Genomic DNA, 17,989 nt, shown 5'->3' on the forward strand with positions numbered 1-17,989 from the left:
AAAAACTTCCTCTGATATTCCATGGAATTCCAATACAACTGAAAGCTCAGTTAGAGGGATGAGGAAAAACATAGAAAAAAATGTTGCTACGCCAAACACAAAAATTATTACATCTCACAAATCACCTGAAAAAAGTGAGTTTTCTCCAGAGAAATGTGATCAGTTTGTGCCACAGATCTCTTCCGAAGGTGCCTATTCAGATTCCACAAAATACCTCAATTGGCATCCTTCCAGTTCGGTGGAAATACACGGGAAAAGGAAAAGAATTCAGCACACAAGATGAGGTTAAATAACAAAAGGAATTTTTCTTGAATCCCTCATTCAGGATGAATTTTCTCATTTTCAGGACTCTGACAGTGATGCTGATGATCTCGCGGAACTCAAGGAGAAGGGCACCAACCTAATTAAATGCTCAGTGACCTCAATGAGAGCGGATTTACTCATAAAAAATGGCTTAGGATTAGCTAGAAAGTAAGCATGCAAAAAAAACTTTCTAGACATAATTTCTGGACAAAAACTGGGATTACTTGACGATTATGAATCTCCTGATGTTCAGATAAATCATATAAATATTTTCTTTTTTCCAGCAAAGTCGAATTAAAGTTCTACGAAGGAAAAATTCGTGTAAATGGCAAAAAGATCCCGAAGAAAAGTTTCCACGTGAATGTTGGGGATGAGATTGATTTGATCAAAAACGTAAGTCCAACAAATCCTGATCATCTAGTTATTGGCAGAATAGAAATTGTTGGTGTAACACCAAAGGAAGAAACCATTTCGGTCCTCCTGAGGCGCTACAAGACGCTAATAGTGGAGAATTATGAAGAGAGAAATGCCTACAAAGAATCCGAAGCATAACAAAGTTTTCTTAATAAGCTAAATAGATGGGAAAATTTATTTAGAAATGGTTTATTTATTGTTTATGATCGAAAAGAGGTCTCGTGAGGATAAATTTCAGTCCATCTACGGCTCCACTGCTGTTGGCCTTTATGGCTGAATAGGATAAACGGGCTGTTTTGTCTGGATAGAATACCATCACCTGAACAGCAACTGCCATGCAAACACCGTACACGAGACCACCGAGTGGTAGCCTATTGATTTCCTTAACTGCCTTTGGGCAGTTCTCCTGGTTGAGGAGATACTGCCAGTAGACCTGAAGCATCGTCACAATGCACGTTGTGAAGAGATTGTAATTTGGCCAGATTGCATAGGCCAATCCTGCTGTAAATCCAGTCGCGATATTTACAAAATCCGACGTAATTCCGTTTGTGAAGTTGTTGAAGAGGCAATGGGTAAGACGATAGCACCCCACGTAGGCCATTAGGAATGTCACCAAGTTGTAGTTAATCCTTCTAGTTGCAAGCTCAAGGAAATTTCCAGGTTTAGCTTTAATCTTTCCGAAATTCCCCACAATATTCCTCAGAAGCTCAAGCATTAGGCCATAGTTTGCGTAGGTACGTACCCCTTGGAGGACGAAGCTAGCACAGCCACCACTATGAGTGCAAACATTGACAATTTTGCGAACATCTTCCTCATTTGTTGTCTCGAGATTTGCTGTTTTGTTCTTCTTTGGAGGGACAATGAACCAGAATACTCCGGTTTTCCGTTGCTTAGCCAGCAAGTGCATAAGTCCAGCACTGCTGAGCATAAACCAGAAAGTTCCCCACCATCGGGACTTTCGCATTGTCCTCATGCATTCAACATCAATGAATTTGATGAAGATTTCAAAGAACTAAAATTGAAAAATTAATTTTAACTTAAGTTTCAAGGATTAGAAATAAAATTGAAGGAAAATTTGGCAAAAAGAACGAAAAAATGCATTAATCTCCTAAAATTACTTTTCTTTAGTGCATTTGTAATGAATTTGTGTGGGAAAATTAATACCATGAAATATTTACCATGCAAGCGAAAGGATTGGCGTGACCTACGATAGCATTGTGTGGCAATAAATTCACAGTTTGTGCACCCAAGAATGTTGGAATGAGCACTGTGGTTGAGTAGTAGCATCCTTTCAGGACATTGCTGTGAGGGAGAAATAGAGTGAGTTGAAAGGAGTTTATTCATTTTGAGAGCCTCATTGAATTCTTTTAAAAAGTCTTGTAGAGAACTAAAAAAAACTTCAGGAATAAACTTTTTTCCCTAAAATCATTTGCAGATTTACATCAAATAAATACTAAAACCACGCCCCTATTGTATCTAATTATTGTAGTTCTTATGATGCATAAAGCATATGCTTCAATCTATAATATTAATCATTTGTTCTATGGTCAAATTTTTATAATATTGAAATAAACATGTAAAATATTGTCTGCATTTACGCACCGTGTTTGAGGTCTTTAAATCATCAATGAAGCATCGATGCATTTGCTTCATAAACAGAAATGTAATTCGAATTACAATAAAGGCGTGGTTTATGCATTTTTAGCAATTTTTTCCTGAATTTCCCTATTTAATCCCAATAAAAAATATTTTAGCTTCTCTTGAATATTGTGTAACTTCCAACTAGGGCTTTTCATGCTTGGAGCGTATTTTTCATAGATGCTCTGAGAAAGTCCTCAAAATGAATAAAATCCTTCCCTGTTTAGAAGTCTTTCAACAAGAATTTATGAGGGGATTTACTCACCAAAAAATGCACGACCACGACATGGCGAGTGCAAAGGAAATGTGTCCGATTACTGTGCACATGGTAATATCGTAGAGTCCTTTCAGGATTGCCCTAGTGTAGTTATCCTTAGTCTTCATCACCAGAGAGATCTTAAATATTTATTTCTCTACATGATTAATACATAAGAAGTTTTAGAGGCAAGAAATATAATTCTTTAATACCATGATTGCTGGAAAGAAGAATTTGAATCCATCACAAGACCAATTACCCATGTAATCCAGGAAGGATTGTCGACAACTCCTCGTCCAGGGATGTATGAGGTCATGGCATGTTCTCCCCTGAAGAGCTTTGTTGATGTATTTGCTGTATGCCGTCATATTGGGGAGAATAATGAACCCCAAAAAAAAAGAAGAAAACTGAGAGGAAGAGAAAAACTCCAAGAGCTCAGCACTGTGGTTGGGTGTTTACTAAAGAAAGTCAACTGAAAGGAAAACCTCAATGCTGTGTCTGGATGAATAATTAGACGGTCTCTGTGCGGCTGATTTACCAATGCCTCAGCCAATGTTATGTCGCATGTAAGGCGAAAAGGGGTGAAGGAAAAGAGTTGCGGAAGGATTTACACTTTATTTGCTAATAGCATGCAAATGGTGGTGCATAAATTTTTGAAATGACGATAATTCTACGCGAAACCCATTATCATTGCAGCGTAGGACTCCGCCAGGGTATCACTTCTCTTCTGTGTGGCAATTGTCATAATGTGGTGAACGTACTTTGGTGTCTCGCTCGGATTGAAGACACGACATTGGTAGAGGAATGCTGCGGAGAAGGCATAGATTAGCGTACTGTGGGGGAGTTTGTTGAGGAATTCAATGAATTTCGGTTTGTCCTTTGCTGTTTCATTGTAGTACTGCCAGAGGACTTGAATGGTGCGACTTAGGCCAAAGGAGAAAAAGACATATCTTGGGTAGAACATAAAGGCAAGTCCTGCCATGAAACCAGCTATTGTGGAGGTTTTGGGGGAGTCTGTCTGTGCGTAGCGATTTGTGAGGCAGTTGAAAAATTTAAAGAGACTACCGTAGGATGAGAGGAAGAAGAAGAGCCGGTAGTCAAAGTTACTGGCCAATTGTGTGAAGAATGTCCTGTCGAAGAATGAGCTTTGTGACACCAAAGCTTTCAGCAGGGTAACCATTAGTCCGAAACTCGTTGTTTTCTTCAATTCCTACAAAAACATTAATTTTCTTTACTCATTGTCCTTAAAAATATCTTTTGAAGCATATTTCTTACTTTCATTACGAACGTCTCACAGCTTTCGTCATGTGAACAAACATGTCGTGATATGGGAATTATTTTATCCATCCATCCATCTCTTCTTTCACAGCAATTTGAGATTGAGGTATTTGTGTCTTCGGGTAGAGGAATATTGAAGAACCTTCAAAAAAAATTTTTAATAAAATCTTTATTTTGCACAGAGAAGAAGTTAAATTTTTACCAAAATTTTCTAACGTTCGATCGTTTGAAAACATAAGCAATTGTTGCACCAAAGAGTTGGAAGAAAAATGTCGCAAAGATCCTTGATCGTTTAAGAGTTTGCACAACGTTACTTTTTGAGGATTTTATAAAGTATTCAATGAGCATGTTGAAGCCACCAATTGCCTGCATCTCACGTACGTGCTTTGGTAGTAAGTGACAAAATAGCGAACCAGTTAGGCACGGCACAAATACAAAAATGTTGTGAATTTTCTTGATAAAATTGCTGAAATGAAGATTAATTGAAAATAAATTAAAATAATTGAAAATTTGAAACAATTCAAACAGAGAAAAGGATTTTTACAAGAGGAAACAGAAACATCCAAAGGCGAAGAAGATCATAAAACACGATCCTGCCATAACTGATTGCCCATACTCTCGCAGGATCTTAATCCAAAACTCCCAACTCCATCGATCAAATTTATGCAAGCACGGAAGGATAATCACGGGGAAGTAGTACTGTAGTCCACCAATAATCCCATCAATGAAAGTCGTAAAGGCAAAATGCTCACACGTGACACCAGGATGTGTGAAGAAACTACACGATTTCTCACCCATCCTCTCATAAAAGTATTTACTAAACTCCGCCATTTCGCAGGACGTGTTTCGCGGTAAGGTGCAAAAAGTAAACTGAAGATTTTTTCGGTGAAATTGGTATTCTATTAAAGAAAATAACTCATAAGGAATGGGTAAGGAGAATAATTAGTTTGCGGTGTCTTCCTGGCTATACTGCAAATGTGTGTCGTATATTTTACATTTCAATAGATAATTCTTCACTCTGGTTTACATTGTAATGCCATGCCATCATTTGTACCATCTATGTATGGGTTTTCTTTTGTACTCTATTTATTCATTAATTTGTTCTTTGATTTCTTTGCATTATTCTCCTATTTGTTTTTTAGGGTAATTTCTAATTTTGGATTTAAATTTCATTCACAATGTAAAGAGAAAACAAGAAAAAGTCAAAATAATTTTTATGTGATTTTTTATTTTACCTTCAAAATTTGCATTTGAGTTTTATTTTATAAATATTTATCAAAAATAATTAAGAAAAGTACTTCTTCCCATCACCAAGCATTGAAATGAGAATTTATTTAAATTTCTGAAAATTAATCCTAAATTTTTATTTAAAGGATTTCGTGTGAAAATTAATTTAAAATTTAAATATTTTGAGCTTTTAAGGATAAATTTAAAAAGCAAAAAAAACACAAAAGACACGTGGGAAGGTTTTGTGTTGAGTGTTATGTATGATAAAAGCTCAAAAGTGATAAAAAAGTTATTATTGAACTTTTAGTCCACTTCCTCAACAGTTGGTCCACGTCCTGAAGTGTTTTGACCTCCTTGACCACCTTGGGGTCCTCCACCGTGCATTTTAGCCATAATTGGTCCGCAAACACGCTGTGTGTCCTTGAGGTGATCCTCAAATTCTTCCTTCTCGGCCAATGTGTTGGAATCCATCCAGGACATTTCAGATGAGCATTTATCCTTTACGGTTTGCTTATCGGAATCAGTAAGTTTGCCCTGTGGTGCGTCCTCGACAGCCTGAAAAGAGCGAGGATAAGTTAGGATTACTGAAGTTAACTGATCAATAAAGAAAACATACCTGCTTGCAACTGAAGACGTAGCTTTCAAGAGCATTCCTTGCTGCAATCCTCTGACGTTGCTTCTCATCCTCATCGCGATACTTTTCAGCTTCGGACAACATTCGATCAATCTCAGCCTTGGACAATCGTCCTTTGTCATTTGTAATGCGGATATTCTCAGATCGACCGGTGCTGTTATCCTTTGCCGAAACATTGAGAATACCATCAGCATTGAGATCGAAAGTCACCTCAATCTTGGGCACACCTCGTGGAGCTGGTGGAATCCCCGTGAGGTTGAATGTTCCCAGGAGGTTGTTGTCCTTTGTCATGGCTCTCTCACCCTCAAACACTTGAATTGTTACGGCATTCTGGTTGTCGCTGTAGGTTGTGAAGGTTTGTTGTTGTTTACACGGAATTCGGGAATTCCTCTCAACCAGCTTCGTCATTACACCTCCGGCAGTTTCAATACCCAACGACAGTGGGGTAACATCAACAAGAAGGACATCCTTAATCTGTGAACTGCCATCACCTGATAGAATAGCAGCCTGCACAGCAGCTCCATAGGCTACGGCTTCATCAGGATTAATGCTGAGATTGAGGGATTTTCCGCAGAAGAAATCCTGGAGCATTTTTTGGATTTTGGGAATACGAATGGAACCACCCACGAGGACAACATCGTGTATCTGGCCCTTATCCATCTTGGCATCAGACAGAGCCTTCTCAACTGGCGTCAAGGTGGATCGGAAGAGATCCATATTGAGCTCCTCAAAACGAGCCCTTGTAATCTTTGCGTAGAAATCAACACCTTCGTGCAAGGCATCAATTTCCAATGAAGCTTCCGTGCTAGATGAGAGGGTTCTCTTAGCACGCTCGCATGCAGTTCTCAGACGACGAAGGGCTCTGGCATTGCCTTTGAGGTCCTTCTTGAATTTGCGTTTGAACTCTTCTGAGAAGTGATTCACGAGGCGATTGTCGAAATCCTCACCACCGAGATGAGTGTCACCAGCGGTGGATTTTACTTCGAAAAGAGATCCTTCGTCAATGGATAGGATGGAGACGTCGAAAGTTCCGCCGCCCAAGTCGAAAATCAGAACATTCTTCTCTCCTTTTAGGTTCTTGTCGAGTCCATAGGCCAAGGCTGCTGCTGTGGGTTCATTGATAATTCTCTGAACATTGAGACCAGCAATAACACCAGCATCCTTTGTAGCTTGTCGCTGGGAATCGTTGAAGTAGGCAGGAACAGTGATTACAGCATCACTGACTTTTCCTCCCAGATAAATTTCAGCCACTTCCTTCATCTTGGTCAGGACCATTGAGCTAATTTCCTCAGGGGCAAATTTCTTCACCTCACCCTTGAACTCAACGGAGATCTTGGGTTTGCCACAGTCATTGATAACTTGGAAAGGCCAATGCTTCATGTCGTCCTGAATCTTTGGGTCATCGAACTTACGGCCAATGAGACGTTTGGCATCGAAAATGGTGTTCTTGGGATTCATTGCCACCTGTTGCGGAGAAATTGCACAGAGTTAGTACCATTCTAGTTGCAAAAGTGCATCATTGTGCGCATATTGGGAGAATTAGGGGCATTTTTCTAATTCTTTTGTGCTCTCAGGAATTGCGAATGATTGCTTCTTCTTTATTAAAGAATTATTATTATGCTTTAAAAAATCTTATACTAATGTAAGAACTAAATTTTTTATTCAAAATCAATTCAAAGCTGTAAAAAAGCTCAAAGAATGATCCAATATTTTATCCAATTAGCATAATTTTCTCATCTCTTAAGTTTTTGACGAGGATTCTTCACTTGTGCTGCGTGAGAAGCCGCTAAAATGTTTGTGATTCACTTTCCTAAAAATAATGTGTGGATACTATTTTGGAGATTGTGATGTAATATGTGGTGGATGTTTAATAGAAATATTTATTTTTAGTTTTACCTTTTTGACAAAAATTAAGAGAATTTTCTACAAAGTTCCCTGAACTGTGCAAAATGAGAAAGAAATCGAAACGAATTGCAGATGAATCAAAATGATTTAGTTGGATGAACGACATAAATTTGTTTAGATTATGCACACCTACATGGGCTACATGAATATTTCAATGGTTCAACTACAAGCTCCCGAGCAGAATATTTTAATGCTGCGTCTCATCATTGTCTGCCCTCTCTTTGCGATTGAGTGATCAATACAGCCATGTCTCATAATGTGAAATCATTGGAAAATATGTATATAAATCTATACGACGAATTTGCAATTGAATTGCCATATAGAACATTTAGGTGTTGACATAATTAATTCAAATGCACAAGACTATAAATTTAATAAAATCGCAATTCATCTCTCTTTTGCACAAATTGTATCGCAAAGTGATTAACACGTTGTTTTACGAGACTTTTACACCATATGCAATGCCACTGGGCTCCACACTGTGAGCTTTTTTTTTATACACAAGATGATAATCCCATAAATGGAAAACATACTGATGGGGAACGCACTGTGAGAGAGCACACAGAGTGGACCTCTTTGTATTGCGCAATGCGTTAATTGGTGACATCGCGGTGGCACCTGGTGCATTTTACCTGATTTTTGGCAGCATCCCCAATCAAACGTTCAGAATCCGTGAAGGCTACATAACTAGGCGTTGTTCGATTTCCCTGATCATTAGCAATTATCTCGACTTTTCCATGCTGAAAGACACCCACGCAACTGTACGTTGTGCCCAAATCAATACCAATTGCCGGAGTTCTTCCCATTTTTTTTTCTTATACCACGAAATTTACTTAATTTTTTTCACGTGATTTGCAAAATTAATTTTCTTGGTAAGAATTTTTTTTAATTGAAGGATTTTCTTCTCGTTTAATTTCTCAGAGAAAAATTCCACTCAACACTTTTTTTCCACAAATCACACTCAATCACCTTTTCGGTGTCGCGGTTCAAACAAAAATAGAGAATTCTTCAGTATGTGGTTCAATTTATGCTGGATACCGGCGTAAGTGTGTGAGTTTTTGGCACTTATTTTGTTGTAATTTTCACAGATGTTGTAAGTGATTGATTTTATCTCGCTTTAGGCTTGAAGAATATTTTGCGGTTTTTGGAGTATTTTTACGAAGAATTTATTCATTTAAAGGTCTTTTATGACATTATTGAAAAACATAAAATGAAAGGTGAAAAAATCTTAGAGGATTAGATGTTTTCAAACGTCTTCTACTTAAATATGAATCAGAAAATACTTTAAGAGCATTTATTTGTAATTAAAAATCACCTATTGCTCCAAATATTGCAGTTTTCTGTGTAAAATAAATATATCGGCATAAGAGCAACATAATGAATAAACTCCTTTTAACTTAAAACTTTATGCTCAAACTCTTCATAGAATATTTCGGGATATATTCTTTAAAAATGAAATGAAAATTAAAATTGACGCGTTATTAACACTGTTTTACGACTAAAGGATTAATTGTTAGAAATGGTATAAGAGGGGTTAAATTACTGCTTTGCTAATTAAAAAAATTATCTAAACAAAACGTTTTGGTTGTCCGTTGAGCTTTTTCGAATACAACAGAACATCCTGAACGATTAAAAGAATTAATAAAGGTGTAAAACGATAAGAAAACTAACGAATTTTCCTCAAAAACTCTTTATTTTCTGTCCAAAGTAGTTCAAGAATTTTATGTTCAGTAAATTCAGTTTAATATTAAGCCTTAAAGACATAAAAGAGTTACGTGTTACGCATAAGCATCTTGTTCACCGCAAAAATCTCAAAAAATGATAAGTAGATGGAAGCTTATCCCCGGCTTCAACACAGAGGCAAAAAAGCAAAAATACACGAAGAATTTTCGTGATTTTGGTGGGAAATGCAGAGTCTACCTAATATTTTATTAATAAAGCTCCTTATTGAATTTGTGTTTTGGCGGTAGAATTTACTAGAACACACCAGCACACATTTACAAAGTTAACAGAACATAGCGTGAAATTGGACCGTAGATGTACATTTGTAGTTTATTCAAATGATTCCTAAAAATAGATTATGGTCCGCAGAGTGTAATAGGTGATTTATTTTCTTCCTTTTCCCTTCTTCTTTTTCTTCTGTGCCTCTGGCCATGCGAATCCCCTTGATTTCAAAACATCCTGGAAGTTTTTTTTTTTAGTAAGCTTTAGTTAATTTAAATGATTTTTATAATTAAATATTCCTGCTTCACCTGGACGTTGTGACACACGTAATAGGCATTTTCCATGGCGGCTTCGTTGAAGATATCCCCTTGGAAACGACCGCTCTTGGACTTACTGGAGGACTTTTTGGACTTTGCTTTTGAACCCCTTCGTTGTTCTTCCCCATCTCCCTGTCCATCGGAAGAATCCTTGCTATTCCGCTTCTTCTTGCTCTTCCCAGCCATTTTAATTCACCTTCCACGCTAACTGTCGTCGGTGACAAACTCACAGCTTTTGCACAAATCCCCGCTATGGTCTATTGATCCAACAAGAACCACCAACGATCAATACCTACCGCATTATTGTTCTTTCTTTTTTTTATTGAATGCTACGTGGAAAAAAGGTTCAAAAAAGGAATGCAGGCAATTTAGCATGCCGCTGCTGTTATAAATCCATAAGATAGAAATGCTCGTACTGAGCCATATGAATGCAACAGAATTGCGTGCAAAAATTCTAAACTGATTCTATAACTAACAATTACATATATTTTATTTGACTAGTATAATTTACAACAGACAAATTTTCATCACTTTTCTACATTGAACTTTTTTCTTTTGGCACATAATTTCCTACAACTATTGCAAGGAAGCTTTTTTTTGTATATGTATGTAATGTAGCTTCGGGGGAAACACATGAAAGAATGATTTGAAAATTCTCTCTACGCAAATAGATACGCTACGAAGATACAGATGGCAAGCGCTGAGGAAAATTTCATGGTGTTTGAAGATGAATTTTCCAATTCGTAGTCAATTGGAGCTACATAGACTAACGGTCGGGCATTTAATGGCTGAACAGTGCGGAAGTTGTGGGTGAGAAGGGTTCCATTGTTGGTTTTGATGGTCTTAAAACGTTCCAATTGGTCAAAGGAAATGGGCAGAGATTGTGTGAAGACAGTCCATATAACAGCCTCTCCTGGGAAAAGTTTTTTTTTTGCGTGGGAGGAGGGAAAAATCATATCATTAGTCAAAATTGTAATCAATCATGTTGAATAAGTATTTTTTCATTGGGTGTAGAATTTAGCTTTCTCACCACAACTGGGTGTCGTTAGAGATCCTTCGTAGCGAAAGTATGAGTCTCGTATTTGAGGAAGCAAAGTTTCTGGGGCGAGGGGTTGGAGTAAAGGGTCAGACATGCCCACACCGTCCTTTGCTGTTCTTGAGCTATTGAGAATATTTTCTAGGTCAGGATTTGCCTGCGATGACACATAAAAGAGAACCCCCAGCACCGCAACACCATCCTTATTGGCCACTGCTGTCTGTACGTTTGGGTATTTGCTATCGAAGTGCACCATATGCAACTCCAGAGCATACCTAAAGGGGGGTGGCATAAATGATATTTTTGGATTCATTATTGTCTCGCTATTTATGTACACTCTCGCACAACACAGCAGCAGCATCATTTACATACCGTCGCCCGTTGATTGTATGCTCAGATCCCCAGTGAAAGTGCATTTGTTCCATGACGTATTGTTCACTTGGCAGGCCTCCACCGGAAAGAACTACATTTGGCCGGGATCCAACATTAATTTGAACTGAAAGTATTAGTATGAGAAAAACATTACATTGAGGTCTATGTCAAGTTCATTCTTTATGTAATCCCATCTATCAAGAAGAATCAATCAATCTCACAGCAAAAATTAACATATGTGCTCAATTTACAGGCGAATGATAACAAGAAAGGGGCTTCCAAATTAACAGAAATAGCAAAACATATAGTTTGTTCACACATTCATTAAGGAATAGTTATAATTATTTACGAGAATGGAGCTTTTTTGCATTTTTTCTACAATGAGAAAAATTGTTGTGGAGATTTACTATTGTGCCACGTGCCACGCACACACCCACAAATCTGACTGATTGAAATTCCCTGCCTAGTGGAATCCGGAAAGACAATATACGTCAGTTAATATTTATTTTAGAAAAATAGAAAGTAACAATTACAAAAAATAATACAAGAAAAAATCATTTTTCTCTATTCTGGGAATAGTTTAACTGAATGAATGAACTGTGCCGTTCCCCAAGTTATGTCTAGACTTATTAGATGCGAAGGTGTGCTATCTTCATTTTAATAAGCTATACATAATACAAAGGCAGATGAAAGGCAAAAAATGAAATTTATTTAGAGATAATTATTGTTTTTCTTTTTTTTTTAATAAATAGAGAAAGGTGCGGACAAGTCTAAAAAAAAATAAATTGTTCCTACAGAATTGAATATTAGCTGTGTTTCGAATAAATTTTTGACAATTAAAACATTAATTTAATTAAATTATTTGAAAAAAAAATTGAAGATTTAAAGGAATTTCTTTCAAGTTAATACATAAATTTTCAATAGATGAGAATCATATAAATCCTCTAAATCGAATCTCTCAGGGTTTTTCTAAAACACGATTAGAATATTTTATTTTTTGCTTATTACATGTGACTCACCTGGGTCAATCCCAATGAGCACGAAATGATAGAAATTTTCTTTTCATGCCTTAAATATTTTTTTATTATAAAGAATCGAACACAATCGATCTAATTTGATTTATTCTCTCTTAATAAATATTCAGGACTATATCGTTCACGCAAAAATCCAACATTAATTCCATACTTTAAAGTAAAATTTTCAAAGAATATTTAGGGTAAACCGGGGCTAATAAAACCAAACAAAAGATGTAGGAAAAACTCCAAACTCTTACATTTTGCTCTATCTCAATGGGAAAAAAGATACTTTGAGCTTTCTGTATGCTTTTAAACGTCTTTACTAGCTCCCCTTTGTTAATTTTTATTAAATATTTTCTATTAGAAAATGGAGCTCATTTCGCATAGTTCTGTAAATACTATTTTCCCATTTGTTCGCCCCTTGTGGGAAATCTTGGGAAGTTTAGCTACTTATATTTATATTTCAACAACAACAAAAATTGTAGACAAGTGCTATATACAAGTAAAAAAAATGTAAGCATGTGTAAAGTTGCAAATGAGTCAATTGGCTTATAATGTGTGGTGGAAGCAAATTATTGATTTGATTAGTTTGTTTCCTTTAAGTGGAAGTTCTCACACCATATAATTGACCTCTCGTGATAAATTCGCACCCGTACCTTCCACTTTACACATTTTTTTCGGGACAAGCTTCTAAGGAGGATCTTTGCAAACAATTTAATTTACGTTTCCAATTGAATGATTGCACTTGAAGTCTCTCTGGTTGTGCTTGGTATGTGCTTATTGGAATATTTCATCAATTGCATACGATGCTATGCAATTTTCGCTTAAATAAGTAATGAATGAACTTACTTGAATGTCCCGTGTTGAGGACTTTTGCATCCACAATAGGTTCATCGTAGTCTTCAAAGAGTAATTCAGGAAATTCCCCACGTACAGATGCTTTGAATGAGAGATCAACTGGACTCTGCTTTTGTCCTGTATCACATGCACCGCCCCAATTTTCCGGGCCTGTTTGTAAAAGAGAGAATGAGGAAAAACGTAAAAATAATTTCAGAGTTTATAAATTTACTTGAAAATGCACAAGGAAAACATTCGATATTTCCCTCCAAGAGATTTTGCAAAATTCAACATCATGCGTTTGTTTTATAAATAATTTTATGGTGCATTTAATTTTTGTGTTTATTTTATTACTTTCACACTCCAATTTATTTTCTGTGTAAGACGAATTTTTGGTGGGACTTTTGGGGATTTTGCACAGACGTGGCAATAAAAGCCGTTTACGCGTGAAATGAGTTAAAAATATAAATTCTTAAATACATAAAAAAATTGTAAAAATGTGAGTTCAATTATGTGGGGGAAGAGAGAAACCGATTTTCCCCAAAGAAAATTTCTCAACTTAAGTTCTTGTCAATCAAAATCCACATCCATTTTCTATATGCTCGTACTTTTCTCATTAGTTCTCTTCGTTTGTGTTTTGCTCAAAAAAAAAAGATCAACTAATTTGCGTAACACACCCACAACAGAGCTTCTCATTTAGGTCCATTATGTTCGGTTTTTAGTGGCCATTTTATGTCAATAGTATTTATTTTTATTAATCGTTATGTTTTATTATTTTACGTTGTTGGATTTTTTAATGGATTTTCTGAGTGATTTTTTTTTGCTCTCTAGCAATGCCACCGTCATTTGGGAATTTAAACTCCAACACAGGAAGTATGTCAAAGTTCAACTTTAGAGTATGTTTGCTGGGTGTGTTTGCTTTCGCTCAAAGGAACTTTGAAACTTTAATGAACTTTATCTGCAAATGATACGGGATCCATCCATTTAAAAACTCCCCCTAATGTCTGTCTATAGCACACAGAAGTGCATCATTATAACGTACGCTTTTTCGCAATATAATGACATCTCTCTCACTAACTATTTCTCTGCCTATACTATATAATTTAGCTAATTAATTTCACTCAAATGAAAATTCACGTGATTGTGATTTGATTTTTTTTTTAAATTAAAGAATTAGTTTTTTTAGTGGATGACGAATTTTTCTTTTGTGAAATATTTATTGCAATTTTTAAGCGTTTTGTTTGATATTAATGTTCATTAAAACCCAGATAAACAAGGGGTGATTAGAGTGCTTTGGGGTCATTTTGGGTCACTTATTTTCATGAAATATATTTACAGTAAAATTCCTGGAACTATGTGACATTCTGCTAAATATATAATTCTGAAAAATTTCCCGCTCTATCAATATTTTCTCAGGTCACTCTACTCTTATCTCATCGCAAAATGCAATTCTTGCATTTTTTTTCTTTGATCATTGCACATGCCAAAAGAAAATTAGCATAATTGAGATATTCCTATTTGCTTCTATAGAAAATATTAACTCAGATTTGCTGAGAAAATTTTTCAAATTTTCAGAAAGTCTGACTTTAAATTTATCTAGAAAATTCAATTCTATAATGGTCAGTTTGAACTAATCTCCTTGAAATTTTGCATTAGAATTTGTAATTTTTTTCTTTTAACCCTTGGAGGAGGTTCTGATATTTTTAACCTTAAACTTTGACCTGAATTTTTTCTGCAATAAAAAATGTTTTTCTAAGTTTCTTTTAACGAATTTAAAGAAAAACTTCCCTATAGAATGTAGAATTTAACACGATCGATTTTTTGACGATTTAAAAAATCGAATTGACCACGGTGGCCAGCAACACCCTTCAAGGGTTAATAGAATCCTTTAATTTATATAAAAAAAAGTTTTAGAAGCGCTTAAAGGCAATAACGAAAATTGTTAAACGTACTTTAACATTATTCAATGGACATATCTGGGTTAAAACAAATAAAAATAATATGTTGTGAATTATTTTAAAATGCTGCATCATTAAGGAAATGAAATAAAGGAATTTAATTTTAAATTAAATGAATTTCCTTAAAAATGGGGGCAGTACTAAATTTAGCATCTCGTACAGAAGATGATAAAATGTTGTGAAAAGAATTTATTTTAATTTGGGCAACAATTTCAGCAATTTTCTTAATAAATTTATTTTTCTTGCGCGTTTATTGACCTTACGAGGTAATGTGGGAGCTTTTCTTTGCAGACACATTCCTTATTTTCCAAATATTTAAATGATTTTGTATGAAATGACCAACCCTGATTAAATAGGAAATAGAGATACTCGCGTATTGAATGCTCAATTTAATTCTATTCTAAACTATAATACATAGACGTATTATTAGCTTTAAATAGAAATGGAATGGTGCAATAATCATTTAGTGGTCATGTTGGCAAATGTAGGTGAATTTCATTATTCGGACAATTGAGATGTTTTGTCCTATTCACTAAATAAATCTTGCAACGATTGGACCGAATCACACTGATAAGAGCAATTTAGCAATAACTTATTCCATTTGCCAACCCAGCAATGAGATTGTTTTGTGTGTCTGTCTATCTGTGTGATCTCTCTGGGTGGATGGTAAGTGTTCTTGGCCGTGAATGATGCTCAAATAAATTGAGAGCATGTCTTATCATAAGGGCAGCTGCAAAATGCTGTGCTGTCTGCATTTCAATCTCTTTGCATTTTTCTTTTTATCATCAAAACTTACCAATGACCTCCCCATTGGGTCGTGGTGTTGGGTATCCCCAATGCGAAGCAAAGCAGAGGTTTGTAACTGAAAATTCCAAGAAAATTGATTTAGTGCTTCATAGTCTATCAGTTTGCTGCTGCAGAAGAAATCCGTCATGGGGAAATGCTCTGAAAATCACATCTTAAAATGAACATTGGAAGTGAGTCAGAGGAAGTACAGTGATTTCTGCATAATTATGCATTACTGCACTTTGTTCTTCTTCTTCTCCACAAATATTCCTCTTCATATGCAAATTGCAATTTGCAAATTATTCCATTGGTGTTGTAAAGTCAATTTTCCAGTTGGGAAGTGAAATTGGAGACAATTAATTGCACTTGCGATTTATTGTTTCGTGCGCGGAAATGAATGATGATCTACCCAGACAAAGATTGAATTTCGTGAAAATTTCCCACATCGTTCAACGTTAGAAGCAGAAAACTTTACGTAATTGCTGATAAAAAAATGTTTCTTTGAGTTCTTTTCAAAAGTCCGTCTTGCAGATTTGATGCAAACCGATATACGCAACACGGTTTTATCATCATCATGCCGCATAACTCCGGAGTACCTTATTGTTTTATTCTTTTTACGATACACTAATGAGTTTTCTTGCCAAAATAAGATTTACAATCGAGCCAACAAGTAAAACGGGGAAAAACATTAAATCTTATCATCTCTCGCGTATCATCTATGCACAAAATTAGATACTAAATTACGCTAAAATATCTCTCGGCTGAGGAATTCTTTTCTAATAGCTGGAAAAACAGACTCGGTCGGAAAATGTTGTCGCATTCTTGATCATTTTGCAGAGTAGGTATAAAAATTATTAGAGATAATTTCCCGTAAAAAATGAATATAAAACATTGGTTCGTTGAGTCATTAAGGATGTCCTTTTTTGTCAAAATTGTTTAAAAATTTCGGTACAGTGCAAATTTTGAAAAAGAATAAAACGCAAACGTCCCAGTGGCCCAGTGGGTTAAAAAATAATTTGTAATTAAGATAAGAGAATTAAAGAAAAACAACGATGATTAAATTGTCGTGAAAGGGTTAAAGATCACACTATCACAAAATCAAGATTAATTTTTACATTTTAGCACTTTCGCTCTGAAATTTTAACCTTTTTACTTTTACTTTTTCAAACTTAATAAATCTTTTTTTTTTTAAACAGAATAATATGAAATTCTTAGTCACAAATTATACCTATTTCTTTAATTTTCCCAGGACTATTTTCTCATTCTAATTAAATAGTTTGTTAGTGCGGTTGATTTTTTGTTAATTCCAAAGAACTTTCTTTTTATGTGAAAAGCATAAAAATTTATCAAGATAGTCAACAAAAACGTTCTTTTCCATCAAGAAATAAACCACTGTTTTGAAAGATTTTTTTTTATATTTAAATTCCACAGTGTAGGTTTTTTTTATTAATCCATTCTGTGGAATTATTAAAAATTACGAATATTCATTAAGCTTGATTATTTTGTCTCTCAATTTCTGTTATTAAGTACGATTAAAATTTAATTTGATTTAAAATTTAATTTTAAAAAATCATTAAAAATTTGGAAATTTTTAAGTGAAGGATCTACGAAATTTTATGAATTTCTCAAAGAGTATTTTAGCATCTGCGGGAGGCTTTAGGATATTATTTAATCTATTTAATTTTAGCAAATTACACATAAACACACCTGTAGTTAAAAGCACCACCGTTAAATGCCACATTTTTATTATTTTATACTTTGTTGCGTCCTTAATAGACTTGGGAGGAAGACTATTAAAAGCCAAAGAGGACTTAACACACTGAATCCCTGTATTTTACTTCCTATCCTCACACGAGATAAATCTCTTCAGCACCACTCCGAGAACCCTTCTTAAGTGTTTTGCATCTCGCGCTCTGCAGTAGACTAACTCACGGTGGGAAAATCTCTCTGCTTTTATGTAATCACCATGGTAAAGTGTTTCGGGTGCTGCGCGGCTCTTTTACAACGAATACTCTGTGTGTTGTGCATTTATTTTGCTGCTGCGAATTGTAATGTGAGGGAATGCACT

General features: G+C 35.4%; 6 protein-coding genes across 6 annotated transcripts; 1 reads left to right on the forward strand and 5 right to left on the reverse strand.

Annotated features, from left to right (window-relative positions):
• Window positions 1–52: 52 nt before the first annotated feature.
• LOC129792759 (mitochondrial transcription rescue factor 1) lies at window positions 53–902 on the forward strand. The gene is made up of 3 exons (XM_055832112.1): window positions 53–284; window positions 347–471; window positions 588–902. Exons 1-3 carry the CDS (start codon window positions 81–83, stop codon window positions 853–855), a joined length of 597 nt encoding a protein of 198 aa, XP_055688087.1. The 5' UTR covers window positions 53–80; the 3' UTR covers window positions 856–902.
• An 8-nt stretch (window positions 903–910) lies between these two features.
• LOC129786941 (uncharacterized) lies at window positions 911–3,044 on the reverse strand. The gene is made up of 4 exons (XM_055822208.1): window positions 2,824–3,044; window positions 2,621–2,751; window positions 1,896–2,019; window positions 911–1,729 (listed from the first exon to the last, which is right to left on the reverse strand). Exons 1-4 carry the CDS (start codon window positions 2,977–2,979, stop codon window positions 911–913), a joined length of 1,230 nt encoding a protein of 409 aa, XP_055678183.1. The 5' UTR covers window positions 2,980–3,044.
• Window positions 3,045–3,270: 226 nt separating this feature from the next.
• On the reverse strand, window positions 3,271–4,766 carry LOC129792437 (uncharacterized). Its single transcript, XM_055831503.1, has 4 exons — window positions 4,434–4,766; window positions 4,092–4,355; window positions 3,887–4,031; window positions 3,271–3,821 (listed from the first exon to the last, which is right to left on the reverse strand). Exons 1-4 carry the CDS (start codon window positions 4,718–4,720, stop codon window positions 3,282–3,284), a joined length of 1,236 nt encoding a protein of 411 aa, XP_055687478.1. The 5' UTR covers window positions 4,721–4,766; the 3' UTR covers window positions 3,271–3,281.
• Window positions 4,767–5,108: 342 nt separating this feature from the next.
• LOC129791974 (heat shock 70 kDa protein cognate 2) lies at window positions 5,109–8,771 on the reverse strand. The gene is made up of 3 exons (XM_055830669.1): window positions 8,288–8,771; window positions 5,733–7,214; window positions 5,109–5,671 (listed from the first exon to the last, which is right to left on the reverse strand). Exons 1-3 carry the CDS (start codon window positions 8,459–8,461, stop codon window positions 5,420–5,422), a joined length of 1,908 nt encoding a protein of 635 aa, XP_055686644.1. The 5' UTR covers window positions 8,462–8,771; the 3' UTR covers window positions 5,109–5,419.
• An 831-nt stretch (window positions 8,772–9,602) lies between these two features.
• LOC129792887 (small lysine-rich protein 1) lies at window positions 9,603–10,270 on the reverse strand. The gene is made up of 2 exons (XM_055832289.1): window positions 9,908–10,270; window positions 9,603–9,836 (listed from the first exon to the last, which is right to left on the reverse strand). Exons 1-2 carry the CDS (start codon window positions 10,100–10,102, stop codon window positions 9,762–9,764), a joined length of 270 nt encoding a protein of 89 aa, XP_055688264.1. The 5' UTR covers window positions 10,103–10,270; the 3' UTR covers window positions 9,603–9,761.
• A 118-nt stretch (window positions 10,271–10,388) lies between these two features.
• On the reverse strand, window positions 10,389–17,892 carry LOC129792599 (carbonic anhydrase 1-like). The gene is made up of 6 exons (XM_055831821.1): window positions 17,629–17,892; window positions 15,932–15,997; window positions 13,190–13,348; window positions 11,325–11,448; window positions 10,947–11,227; window positions 10,389–10,829 (listed from the first exon to the last, which is right to left on the reverse strand). The coding sequence occupies exons 1-6, from the start codon at window positions 17,660–17,662 to the stop codon at window positions 10,576–10,578; spliced, it is 918 nt and encodes a 305-aa protein (XP_055687796.1). The 5' UTR covers window positions 17,663–17,892; the 3' UTR covers window positions 10,389–10,575.
• Window positions 17,893–17,989: the final 97 nt, after the last annotated feature.

The sequence above is a fragment of the Lutzomyia longipalpis genome, chromosome 1 (assembly GCF_024334085.1).
Source record: "Lutzomyia longipalpis isolate SR_M1_2022 chromosome 1, ASM2433408v1".
NCBI classification, from domain to species: domain Eukaryota; kingdom Metazoa; phylum Arthropoda; class Insecta; order Diptera; family Psychodidae; genus Lutzomyia; species Lutzomyia longipalpis.